At 37.4% G+C, this 13964-nt stretch overlaps 1 protein-coding gene across 1 annotated transcript in view; it reads left to right on the forward strand.

Annotated features, from left to right (window-relative positions):
• LGR5 (leucine rich repeat containing G protein-coupled receptor 5) overlaps positions 1 to 13964 on the forward strand; it is a 140544-nt gene that overhangs the window by 110858 nt on the left and 15722 nt on the right. The window contains exons 7-11 of the mRNA XM_077111436.1: positions 3351 to 3419; positions 5016 to 5087; positions 12242 to 12313; positions 12455 to 12523; positions 12661 to 12732. Coding sequence (XP_076967551.1) covers positions 3351 to 3419; positions 5016 to 5087; positions 12242 to 12313; positions 12455 to 12523; positions 12661 to 12732 — 354 coding nt within the window. The remainder of the gene's footprint in view (positions 1 to 3350; positions 3420 to 5015; positions 5088 to 12241; positions 12314 to 12454; positions 12524 to 12660; positions 12733 to 13964) is intronic.

The following is a 13964-nucleotide window of genomic DNA, read 5'->3' on the forward strand; positions in this document are numbered from 1 at the left end:
TATTTAGGTAACTTAAACTTTCAGAACAATTGACAGCTCTTTTATTTGTTATACAGACTATCTACTGCCTTACAGAGATTTTAAATTCAAAGAAAATATTTTCATCAGATCTGAGTAATGCATGATTCATTAAAATGATAGTAGCATTAGACCCCTTATAACCAGTAAATACATGTTGTGTATAAGACTGAAACATGATTAAATGCCTGAATTTAAATTAAATCAACAACTTTCACCACCATTAAATTTGTGAAGTCTCGAACATTTCCCTGGACCTGAGCTTCTCTGTGTAAATAAAGATTCAAAAGTTCTGCAGATAGTGAATGTTGTCTTAATGTTACTTCTTCTCAAACTTGATACTATAATTTTTCCTTCTCCCTATAGTGCTCCAATCCTGGCTTCCACAATATTGTAGTCTCCTATAATTTTCATTCTGTACAATTGGTTGCTCTTGAGAGATCTTAATTTTTTTGTCATTTATTGATACCCTTGTTATGGCTTTGGACCACAGAAAGAGGAAAAGCAATTGAAGTTTTCTGAAGATCTTCGTATTTTTATTTAGAGTTTCAGAATACTAAGAACTTTCAAATGCAAAAAATTTGTAAAAATTGGATATTATTTAAGAAGAGATTCAAGACTCCTAGTTCCATCAACTCTGTGGACGCTGCTTTACACAGTCACATAATACTGAAATGCATGATATGGTATTAAATTATTTTCAGACGTACCTTTGGTAAAATCATGGGGTTACCTGGGTCACAAATACATGGAGAGGCTGACTGTGGAGTTGAAACCTGCAATCTGCTGCTGTCATTTCTTTGAGGAGCATATCTCTTAAGAGCAGATCTGCTCCAATCCTTTGAGTCTTGAGTTCCATGACACATTTATAGGGACAGGATGTGAGAGTCTGGCCCATGCTAGGAAGGATATTAAAAAACAGGGTCCTTCAAACATAAGAGACATTTAAAGTTGGAAATGCCAATGATAGCAGGCAAAGAAAACTTTACCACTGTCCCAGGGGAAGGCTGGTTTGGAAGTTTCATTTGTTCTTCTTAATGGAAGAACTCTGAACCCAAGGAGTTAACATGAATGCAATTCCAGGCTGAAGGACATTTAGGGGATACCTACTGGAAGCAAAAATCTAACCACTGCCTTGGTCTTTTCCACAAATGTGGCCACCTGGTATTAGAAAAAAATATAATCTCTGCTCATGAGCAACTCATACTAACTAAATGGAAAACACATTAAGGATCAATCCTCCATGAGCAAAAGTCAATGCAACTATAAACACAAGAATAACTGCTTCCCTAAAAGTGAGAATACCTTAAAAGTCACTGTTAAATAAAGTTATTAAAGTGATTAGTTAATAAATAAAAAACACATATATACTAATACATGTGAAGCACAGTTGTAATTCTAAAGCAATAGACAAATGCAAAGTGAAAGGACTTCTAATAAAATATTGCTTATAAAAAAAAAAAAATGAGTCCAGCCAGCTGACCATAACTTCAGGTCTCCCCCAAAGCCTAGGTAAGTAAGGTACTTGTGGGCCACACCAGAGCCCCAACCTTTCCCTCGGGGAAAGGAGGAATGAGGGTAAGTGACTGGCTATGAGGGTCCTGTGTGTGCTGGAAGAAGAGGGCACTGGTAGCTCCAGGTGCCCCCCTCCCGTATTTTTAATACCCAAGTGCAATAAACCACACAGCACCACCCATCTACAATGCTGGCTCTGACCAGGGCTGCAGAAGAAGATGACCAAAGACCACTTCTCCTGCCATCTTGGAATCCATTATTCATTTGCATACAGCGCTCAAGTCTGACAATAATGAGGTCTGCTAATTCCCTTAGGGACCATCTGTTGTTGGTGACCTTCTTGTGGCCAAAAAGCACTATAACAGCTCTCCTTTCCGGGTTACTTAAGTCGCTCAGTATTTCAGGTGCCAAATGTCAGCTTAATCACATAGCCAAGCTGTTCCCATCAGCTGCTGGGAAAAATTAGCACTTCTCCCTTATCATCACAGGGCTGGGCTGGAGTCTAGCAATGGAAAATCACCTTCCAGTCCTTTTCAACACACAGCAACAAAAAACAAGGTGAACTTTGATGAGTATTTTCATAATTTGTCCTTTTTCCCATGTTTGGAGTGAGGACTCAGGACTGCATATAAATATCATGCAGCAAAATGTTTCATGGGACTCTCCTTGTCCTCCTTTCCCCCACCTTGCCCAGGGCTACAGAGGATCCGTAAATTGGTTATTCCCAAACTGTTCCTTCCCCTGACTAGAAATCCAAGTAATTTATAAGGGCCCAGTCCTCATTTAATCAAAACAGAGCATCTGGAGAGATTTACAAACAGGAAGAAAATTTATGTCCACAAAAGACGCAAGCTTCCTGCCTGCAGTATAGCTTAAGGATGGTTTGTGCCAGACAAGTAGGAATCTTGATTCATGTTTAACTCAGTCAGATTATCTCTCTCTTAAAATTAAATTGTGATTCTTCTCCATGGAGAAAGATCTAACCACATCTGATTGCCTGACCAAAAGGTTTTCCTGCATCATCTGGGAAATCTGCCATTCCCAGAAACTAGGAGGCAATTACTTTTTCATACAAAGATGTCGATATAAAATGCGTGTGCGTAATGGAACTGAAAGCCATTTGTGTCATAACTGATAGAGAAATTAATGATTTGAAAAGGTCTGGCCATAATATAGAGCTTCGCCTCACCGACCAAAGGAAGCATCATGTATCTGATCTGAACCATTATTTGTGATGCTGAGGAAATTCCAGAACCCATGTCCTTTCTGAGAGTGCCCTGCATCATACAAACCTCTCCAGGATCAGGCTGTCATTCTGGAACCAGGAGATGCAGACACCCTACAGGAAGGGACAAAGCAGTCATAGAAAAATGTACTCCTGGGCAAGACTCTGCAAGGCAGAGAAAAAGAGTCAGAGTGTGCAGCAGTGAACAAAAAAGGGAGTGTGGTTCAGGAGCCTGGAGAAGTGCAGACACAAGCTGGCAACTTAGTGAGCCAGGTACGAATGAGCAAGCAGTCGGCCCCTGGCCAAGGGTCCTTCCTGCTTGGAAGTTAACACTGCTGCACCGCTCTTCTTTTCTTTAAATGTCCTTTTGCCATTAAGCCTTGGCTCTCTGAAATTTCTCAAGATCATTCAAATGACCTTTTTAATGTAGATACTTGTGGAAAGATGGTGGTCAGCAGGCCAGGATAATCTCTCTCCATAAAAGGAGCAGAATGACATTGGTCCATGGGAATATCATGTTAAATTTTCTTGTAAGTATAATATATATGAATGTTTAAAAGAAAAACTGAAAATACTTTTTATTCATTTTCAGAGATTTAAATTATAATCACCTTGATGAATTCCCCACTGCAATCAGGACACTCTCTAATCTTAAAGAATTGTAAGTATTTAGGGCTAATTTAATGGGGGGAATTGGTTCTTTGAGAATTTAATTCTAAAATATGTGTAATTTTATGCATAATATGACTTGCTAGAAAATGTAATAAATTCATATAAATGATCATTAATTACACTTGAAATATAGTTTTAGTTGACTTCTATCACCAGCAAACACAAGATAATCTTTTTGGATTAATAATGAGCTTTCTCTATATAGAGAAATTTTGTTTCTTTTCCTACGCCATTCTCCTCCAGCATTTACATACTTTATAGATTCGAAGTAGAACTATAATGGAATTCAGTTATTTGCTGAGGATTTCCAAAAAGAAACTTACCTAGATTACATAAGTCTAGGACTGGATGAATGAATCTGTATATGCTTAGTATGTGGTCTGGGATGCATTCACATACATGATTTCATTCTCTAAATGCTTCATGAATTTTATTTAATAGCAAAAGAAAATTGATTTTGCTAAAATAAAGCTACCTCACAACCATGAGGTTGCATATATTGTCTTGTGTATGCTAAAATTTAATTTGCTTTCCTTTGTATCTAAAAATAAGAATAACCTATGTTCTAACACTTGGAAAGGAAGATAAATGTAGGGACTTATTCTCATGCCAAAGAGAAATAAGGCACACAGCCAAAAGAGGTAGACAGTAGAGCCTGTTTATAAGAAAGAGCGTTCAAGGGCGGGCCGCGGTGGCTCAGCGGGCAAAGTGCTTGCCTGCTATGCCGGAGGACCTCGGTTCGATTCCCGGCCCCAGCCCATGTAACGAAAACGGAGAAACAAAATACAATAAAACAAGAAAATGTTTAAAAGATGTTTCCCTTCCTTCTATCCTTCCTTCCTTCTCTCTGTCTTTCCTTTAAAAAAAAAAAAAAAAAAAAAAAAAAAAAGAAAGAGCGTTCAAGAGATTTGCCTCCAGAAACCCCATGTGCGGCTTAACTGGGAAGTAATCATCATTTGTGCTCAGACAGCCCGAAACTGACACACGCATCCCACAGTCACAGCCCCACTGAGAACCCAAAGTTCACTGACTGCCCTTCTGCCAGTCAGACAGCATTAGCACTGACAGATGAGAATCAATTTGGAATTACAGACTCACTGAACCGGGGCACCTTCCTTCCAGGCCCATTCCTCAGGGTCAGGAAATTTCAGCCTCATAAAGAGATAAATGAAGTCTCTGCTTCACTGCAGCTTAAGTCAATTTTCTCTTATCTTAACTTTAAATGGGGTTAGAAGGGGCTGATCAAAATCCTCTCCCCAAGGAAGGTTCACACTCTCTTAGGCTCATATGCAGTGGGGCGCTATTGGATATTAACATGTTGATTTTCTTTTTATAACATTCACTTATAAATGTCCACAAAGCATAATTATTATTTTCGGATTCTTTATTCTTCTTTCAAGATGACAGCTTGTAACTTCTTTTTCTCCCAGAGACTAAATGAGGGCCAGTAAATTTCAAGAGGCGCAGAAGGAGTTAACCTGGCCCTCTGGTTACTAAAGGTGCTAATTACTGCCACAGGGGAAAAAACATGAAATAATTGTATCCCACATATTATTTTCTATAATTATGTTTCCTCTCTTTTTAGAGGATTTCATAGCAACAATATCAAGTCCATACCCGAGAAAGCATTTGTAGGCAACCCTTCTCTTATTACAATGTAAGTGATCATAATGATTTGGGGGTTTTCCTTCCTGAAATATAGCTTTTTTGTGCTTTTAAATATAACACAATGAATATTCTATATTTGCTCATGTATGTATAAGTCTGTGTAAGAAACTATATAGAGAAGTGTATATGGAAGCATTTTGCCAGATTTTAGCTGAATGCCAAGAATTCAGCGTTCTGATGGCTGCTATTTATTTTACTTTTAGGATCTATTATATGCAATACATTATGCTATGTATCTCCAGATACCTTGTCTCACTTCGTAATAATCCTGTGAAATACTTTTGATTTCATCCATTTTCTAAGAGGTAAAACTGATTTTTAGAGAATAAATGTTAACGTCACACAGTCAGAACATGAACTCAGGTATATTTGAAATATAAATTATTATATACAACCAAGAGTTCTGAATAGCTATAGACTGCAAATAAATTGGGGATGGGGAGAGAGTGAGACCATTGTTTTATGCTAAATTCCTAAATGTGTTAATTATCAAGCCCAAGCATTGAGTCACATTTATACAAACTAGGATATAGTTCCAGACAGTTGCATTTGTTTATGCCAATAAAAGCATAAAACTGTCTAACTACAAAGTATAATTAAATCCCATGTTTCACATTTAGTGCAGAAGATGAATTACATATAGATATAAGAAGATGAAAATATATAAATGTGCTACTGGCTCTTAGTTAAAAGGCACTTGTCAGAGGCAGGTTTTACACATGGTACTGACCTGGGTCAAGGGTGAGGTATCTCAGATATGGAAGAGAAAAGCCGACTGTTGAAAATAACTCTAGAGGCACTTCTTGGCAAATGTTCATCCTGTGCCAACTTGATTGAGAGGCTTTCTGGAATCATGTGGTGTTTGTCACAAACAAGCTGGAGTCCCTATTAGCCCTGACAATTGAAAACAATTCCACTCCTCATTCTGAAACATTCTGGCAGTATGTTGGCAAGCTAAGAGCTTAAAGTTTATATTAACCAGTCCACATTAGTCCTCATTAGCGAGTATTTACATATTAAGAGGTTGGGAAATTACATTGCCTTTGCTCTTTTTTCCTTGCAGCCACAAGACTGGGTTTTGTTTTGTTTCGTTTTTATTAGAGAAGTTGTGAGTTAACAAAACAGTCATGCATAAAATATAGGATGCCCATTCATCACCCCACCACAAACACATTGCATTGGTGCGGAACATTTGTTACTATTGATGATAGCACTTTTTTTGTGATAAATTGCACTATTTTTAAAACGGTAGTTACCTTTGTTAATTGCTGAAATATAATTGAAATAGTTTTATCATCCATTATTTACATTAGGTGTGTTATTTTCCATATACCACCCTATTATTACCACCTTGTATCAGATTTATATATTTGTTGTAATTCGTTAAAGAACATTCTTATATTTGTACTATTAGCTATAGTTCATCAGCTACAATAGGGTTCACTGTGTTGTACAGCCCCATGGACTCTCTTTCGATTTTTATTCTAGCAATATATTCATCTTAAAGTTTCTTCTTTTAACCACCTCCATCTATATAGTACAACACTGTTGATTTCAGTCACAATAATGTGTTACCATCATCACCATCCATTTTCAAACATTTACCATCAGCCTAAATAGAGATTCTGTACAAATTAAGCATCAATCCCATTCTCTAACCTCAATCTATCTCCTGGTAACCTATAGTCTAGACTATAATTCTGTGAATTTACTTAGTATAATTACTGCATAACAGTGATATCATATAATATTTGTCCTTTTGTGACTGGCTTATTTCACTCAACATGACATCCTCAATGCTCATCTATGATGTCACATGCAGCAGGACTTCACTCCTTTTTTACAGCCCATGCAATGAAAGAAAATATTCTATTGTATGTATATCCCACATTTTGTTTATCCATCCATTGATATATGGACACTTGGGTTGCTTCCATGTTTTTGACGATTGTGAATAATGCCGCTATGAACATCAGTGTGCAAATATCTATTCAAGTCCCTGCTTTTAGTTCTTCTGGGTATGTACCTAGTAGTAGGATTGTCAGATCATATAGTAATCTTATATTTCGCTTCCTGAGGAACTGCCAAATTGTCTTCCACAGCAGCTGCACCATCTTACATTCCTACCAATGAGGAATGAGTTTCCTACTTTTTCATATCCTCTCCAACTCTTGTAGTTTTCTGGTTTCTTAATAGTGGCCATTCAAATGGGTGTGAAATGATATCTCATCGTGGTTTTAATTTGCATTTCCCTAGTAGCCAGTGATGTTGAGCGTCTTTTCTTTTTTTTTTTAGCCATTTGTATATCCTTTTTGGAGAAATGTCTTAAGTTTTTTGCCCATTTTTAATTAGATTGTTTGTCTTTTTATTGTTGAGTTGTAGGATTTCCTTATATATTCTGGATATTAAACCCTGATTGGATATGTGGTTTCCAGATGTTTTCTCTCGTTGAGTAGGTATCTTTTCACTTTCATGACAAAATCCTTGTATGCACAAAAGTTTTTAATTTTGAGGAGGTTCCAACTATCTATTTTTTCTCTCATTACATGTGCTTTGGGTGTAAAGTTTAAGAAACCATCGCCTACCACAAGATCTTGAAGATGTTTCCCTACATTTTCTTCTAGGAGTTTTATAGTCCTGGTTCCTATATTTTAATCACTTACAATTATTCTGTAATACTAGTCACAATTAGTATTGATGGTCTAATATCCCCTGAGAAGGATTAACAAGCCCAGTATCATTGGCACTTCTATCCAGCATTAGAAAGAGTCGACGCTTTTCTCCCCAAAACCCTCCCCTTGCTCCCACATCTGTTTCCATCTCTCGCCATTCCCACCCGTGTTCTTTCTGACTCCTCATGTCTGTGAGTGGTTTCCGCATCCCATTGGCTGCCCAGTCTTCCTTTCTTCCTTGGTGGTCTATATCCTATTCATTCTCTTTTTTCATCCCCACCCTACTTTATTAGCTATTAGCTCTCAATTTTTACCAGTCTAGATTATTAAAAGGGTATCTTTGATAGAAATAGGGTAGATATTGGATAATTGGAACTGAAGTGATACAGATTGTGCAATGGCACCGATTGTAAAAATTCAGAAATGGATAGCACAATATTACCTGACTGTTAGTTACAATAATGTTAGAATACTGCATGAAGCTGAATGTGAGACTGATAGAGGGAGGAGGCCTGGGGACGCAAATGAAATCAGATGGAAAGATGGACGATAAAGACTGAGATGGTATAATCTAGGAATGCCTGGAGTGTATAATGATAGTGGTTAAATGTACAAATTTAAAAATGTTTTGCATGAGGAAGAACAAAGGAATGTCAACAATGCCAGGTGTTGGAAATAGATGGTAATAAATATTTTAAAACTTTAACTTATGTGTGAGACTAAAGTACAAAATGTTTATTTGGTACAAAACTTATATTTTGACTAGTGCATTTCCTAATATGACTTATGTGGACAGCTCAGTTGAACACCATAAGTACTTGGAACTTGTGCAGGGCATGAGATTTTGTAGGTTTGTCCAGAGTGATGCCCCGATGAATCCCAGAAGGATTTGAACAGTGAATAAAAAAGTATTTGCAAAGTCCCCTTGGGGGAATGGTGAGAAAGAGGGAAAATTCAACTTCCCCAAGTGGAGAATTCTTGATATTCTCACAAGCAGTGGGGGCAACCAAAGCAATAGGCTGAGCCCCCAATCTTGGGGTTTGTTCATATGAAATTTAACCCCGCAAAGGATAGGCTAAGCCTACTTAAAATTAGGCCTAGAGTCACCCCCAAGAGAACCTCTTTCATTGCTCAGATGTGGCCTCTCTCTCTCAGCCAACACAACAAGCAAACTCACTGCCCTCCCCCTCTCTATGTGGGACATGACTCCCAGGGGTGTGGACCTTCCTGGCAATGTGGGACAGAAATCTTAGAATGAGCTGGAACTCAGCACCAAGGGATTGAGAAAACCTTCTTGACCAAAAGGGGGAAGAGAGAAATGAGACAAAATAAAGTGGCTGAGAGATTCCAAACAGAGTTGAGAGCATTATCCTGGAGGTTATTCTTATGCATTAAATAGATATCACCTTTTTAGTTAAGATGTAACAGAGAGGCTGGAGGGAACTGCCTGAAAATGTAGAGCTGTGTTCCAATAACCATATTTCTTAAAGATGATTGTATAATGATGTAGCTTTCACAATGTGACTGTGTGGTTGTGAAAACCTTGTGTCTGATGCTTCTTTTATCTACCTTATGGACAGATGGTAAAACATATGGATTAAAAATAAATAAATAATAGGGGGAACAAATGTTAAATTTAGTAGATCAAAATGCTGGTGATCAGTGAAAAGGAGGGGTAAAGGGTATGGTATGTATGAATATTTTTTCTGTTTTCTTTTTATTTCTTTTTTCTGAATTGATGCACATGTTCTAAGAAATGATGAAGAATCTACAACTATGTGATGAAAGAAAAGAAAAGAATGTTCATATTGTATGTTGATTGGTTTTATTAATAAAAATTTTTTTTAAAAAAAGGGTCTCCTTGCCCCTACCCCTGACAGTCATCTCCCTTGAAGGACAGCGCCCATCCTGTCACTCTCCTGCTGTGCAACAGACTCAGCTCCGGACCCTGACAGGCACAACATCTTCAACATGGCTCAAGCCAACGGATATGAATTACCCCATATCCTAAATCATACCAAGTTATATTCATGGAACAAAGCTCTCTCCTTATTTCCTTTGCTCCTACCATTTCATCCCTCACTAGGATTATTGAAGTTCTGTCTTCCAGGTCCTGTTTCAAACACCATTTCAATGAGGTTTTTTCCTCTTCCACAACACATGAGAGAGCTCGTTGCCAGGAATCCCATAGCTCCTTGTCTGTATTTGCACTACTTCAGCCTTATATACACAAGCATGTGCAACTCCTATCTGCCCACATATGTATGTGTGTACATGTGTTCATATACATGTACAACTGCATGTACATTGGGCATACAGCATATATGCAGATAAGGAATAATGTAATTTTATGAGAAAAATTCCATTTTAATCATAAAACATATATTCCAGTTCTAGCTTTTTCTCTAGAAAAGCTTTACCCACTCCCAAGGGAAAAGAAGAGATTAGAGGGTGGGATGGAAAGAAGGGACTAAGTTTGGTTAGACAACAGCTTTACCACAGGCACTCTCCCGGATGCTGCAAATGCATTGGCTATTTTAATTCTTACACAAACCTTAAAACTATGTATGATTGTCCAAGTTTAACAAATTAAAAAATTAGGCTCTATGAGGTTAATGTACCTGATCCTCAGTTTCTACCATCAAAAATGGGGAAACATATCTACTGTAAGGATTTTATGAAGTGGTTTTGCAGATCAATTGAGCTAATAAATGTGAAAAATCTTTGTCCCCAAGAAATGCTGTTTTATCCCAACTGAATCTAAGCTCCTTTTGAACAGGGACATTTTATCACTCCTCTTTATACACCCAGCATCTGACACAATGCCAAGCATTTAGTAGACACCCAAGGTCAAATTTCTTGAATGAATCTTTAGAACCCTGCAGTGCTTACCCTCATACTTTGAACACAGTAGACACCAATAAATACTTATTGTAAATTTAATTGGACTAGAAGGTCATTTCAACTATGGCTCCATTAACCAGGCTATTCAACTACCATTACATTAAAAACATCTTTGAAACAAAAATATTTTTGTTTTAATAATGTCTTGCCCTTTTAGAGCAATCATTCATTCAAGAAAATTCTAATGCTACAAAACACTAGAAGAACTGTTTTCCTTTCAAATAATCTGAAAAATCCCTTGAGTATATTATGATAGAATCAGAAGGTATAACCCTTATGTAGACATATAAACTTCATCTTTAATTAATGATATGATTGCCAGCACCTTGAATTTCCTTTCTGGCACTTAATGGATATTCCACAGATGTTGGAAGCAGAGGAATCTTTTTTGAGTATAACTACAGTTGGTTCATTTGCTTTTGACCTAAGTAGCTATCATTAATATCTGCCTTGTTGTCAGAAATTTTTGAATTTATACATTATGAATTTCTCACCAAAAGTGTTATAATGTAAATCAAAACACTTTTGAAGTTTATCTAAAACCAAGTAATCAGAAATGTTATGTAATATGGTATAATCAAAATAACATAAATACAGGTTATGCATGTGTAAAACAGCCTCTCAAATTGAGAGAGTTCAAACAGAGTCAAGAGACTACTCGAGGTCTCTCTTACACAAACTTCAGTTAGACATTGCTACCTATCATCACCTACCAAACTCCAACCAAAAGCATTCCAGTCAATCCTAAAGAATACTTAGGGCAATATATAAGATTCTACAAAGGTTCCATGCACTAGGGTAACTTTCCAGAAACCTCCAACCTCCAGATGGGTCCCTGGACCAGATAAGTCCTGAAATGCAGGGGGGCGAGCCTCTCCAGAACATCAGCTAGTTCCATCTCCCTACCCCATATTATTGACAGCCCCTTACAACATGAAAAAGTTAGAATGGCCATAGCCCAAATACCCCTAAAGAGAGGGATAAAAAGGTGATCTTATAGGTGAACAAAGGCAGAGTTACACAGAGAAGGTAGGGTTTAACAAACGAGTATGATTGCTGAATCATTATATTGATATTTCTTTTAGTCTCCAATATCTTAGGGCAGCTAGAAGTAAAAACCTAAAATTGTGAACTTGTAACCCATACCAAATTCTGAAATCTATTCTACAACTAATTGTTGCACTATGCTTTGAAAGTTATTGTTTTTTTTTTTGTATATATGTTATTTTTCACAAAAAATAAAAAAAGAAAAGTTGATTGTGATGATAAAAAAATATTTATTCCTTCTAGTCTCCAATGTTCTGGAGCAGCTAGAAGGAAAATTCTGAGATGATAGTATGGTATCCCATGACAAACTCTGGGATCTGTCCTGTTACTACTTGTTAAGGAGTGTTTTGGAAACTATTGCTTTTTTCTCTCTTTGTTTTGTATATATGTTATATTATACAATAAAAAATGTTTTTAAAAAATACATAAATACTCTTATTGTATGTACTGAAATTTTCATCAGGTGTTTATGTGTCATTCAAGTTTTAAACTAAGGCATTCGTGTTTGAATTTTTTTTAGACATTTTTATGACAACCCCATCCAGCTTGTTGGGAGATCTGCTTTTCAACATTTACCTGAACTAAGAACACTGTAAGTTCCTATTTCTCCTACAGATCGACTTCCCCTTGCAGGATTGTTATGAATATTATAGATTGAAGTGCTTTGAAAATGGCTGTAAAAGTTACCCCTTTCTAGAAACTTCCAATAATACTCATGTACCCTTCCCTCTAGGACTTTGAATGGTGCCTCACAAATAACTGCATTTCCTGATCTAACTGGAACTTCGAGCTTAGAGAGTCTGTAAGTACTTGAATAAGGTCTTGACTTTGCCCAGGGTACTGCCCTTAGAGTCTGACGAGTCTTAACATCAGTAAATCAAAACACGCCACTGTGTGACGCCTGAATAAAAGAATTGTGTCTGTTATGTGTTTCAACAGGACTTTAACTGGAGCACAGATCTCATCTCTTCCCCAAACTGTCTGTGATCAGTTACCTAATCTCCAAGTACTGTGAGTATCAGTAAGGCAATAAGGCACCCATTTAGGGGTGAAATGGCAAACATTTCAATAATCTTTTAAAAGGTGAGAAAGTTCTTTCCTTACAGGTCTCCAGAAGGTCAGGCCTCCTTTTCTCCCTTGGGGCCAGGGAAGTGGCTGTCAGGCACAATCCAGTCATGATGGCATGTACACCCTTTATTTCCAAGTCCCAAACACTCTCCATTAGTATATTCATTGACACACATTCCTTTTCAGAAAAATGGACATGACAAGCCAAAATAACTTCATCTCCACCTCTAAAGACTTTTCAGAGCAGAACAAAATAACATAATGGATCAACAACCCAATATGGATGCCAAAATACAAAATTATCAGACCCATGCAAACCTTGATAAAGGCGACCAAACATTTTTCCAGTATAATATAGGTGCTGTGTTCTAGGGTTTTATCTAACGGTTGAAACAGTTTGCATATGATATTTCTGTTAACTTCAGCCTTTTTTTTCTGCCTTTCTCTTCTCTTGCAAGAAGTCATTTATAGAGATTTGAAGAGCCTTGTACTGAACTTCCATTTTCAGCCCTTTCCTTCCACCCCTACTCAATCCTATCATCATCCTCTCAAGCATCGTTGGACTTAATGAAAGAATCCTTGATCTCTCGCCATGGCACACACACTAGACACCTGTGGCAGTTGAATGCCTGCAATTCTACCGCAGGCTTTACCTAGGAGCAGAGCTGTAAGTAGCGCTACAAAGATTGGACAGCAGAATATGAATATCTGCCACTGATTCTGCCTTCCCCCATCTCCAGCCCAACATGTCACTTCAGACTCCAGGACTCCAGTGGACTGGGGTTACAATAGCACTGCCTAGAAGCCTTAGAGTCAGTCCTTCATGTCTGGAGGAGGGGAGCACACAGCAAGTTCCCTCTTCTTCATTCCCCTCTGCCCTATGCAGTATAGAGATACAAATGAGAAATCTGAGAATTAGGGAAATTAAGTACATTTGTCAAATGTACTTAAAAAGTACAGGAAAGTAACAGAGTCTGAATTCAAACACAGGCAGTTTGAATGAAAACCTGGGGAAAAGCATGTGTATACCAGGTAGTAGAAATCTGTGGCCATCTTAAAATTCTGCCTACTACATCTGCAATAAGTATTACTATCTTCATTTCTTGAGAAAAAAATGCCTTGGTAACGTCATTAAGATTTCACATACTGTTCTAGTTTGCTAGCTGCCAGAATGC

Source organism: Tamandua tetradactyla, chromosome 7, assembly GCF_023851605.1.
Source record: "Tamandua tetradactyla isolate mTamTet1 chromosome 7, mTamTet1.pri, whole genome shotgun sequence".
Lineage (NCBI taxonomy): Eukaryota > Metazoa > Chordata > Mammalia > Pilosa > Myrmecophagidae > Tamandua > Tamandua tetradactyla.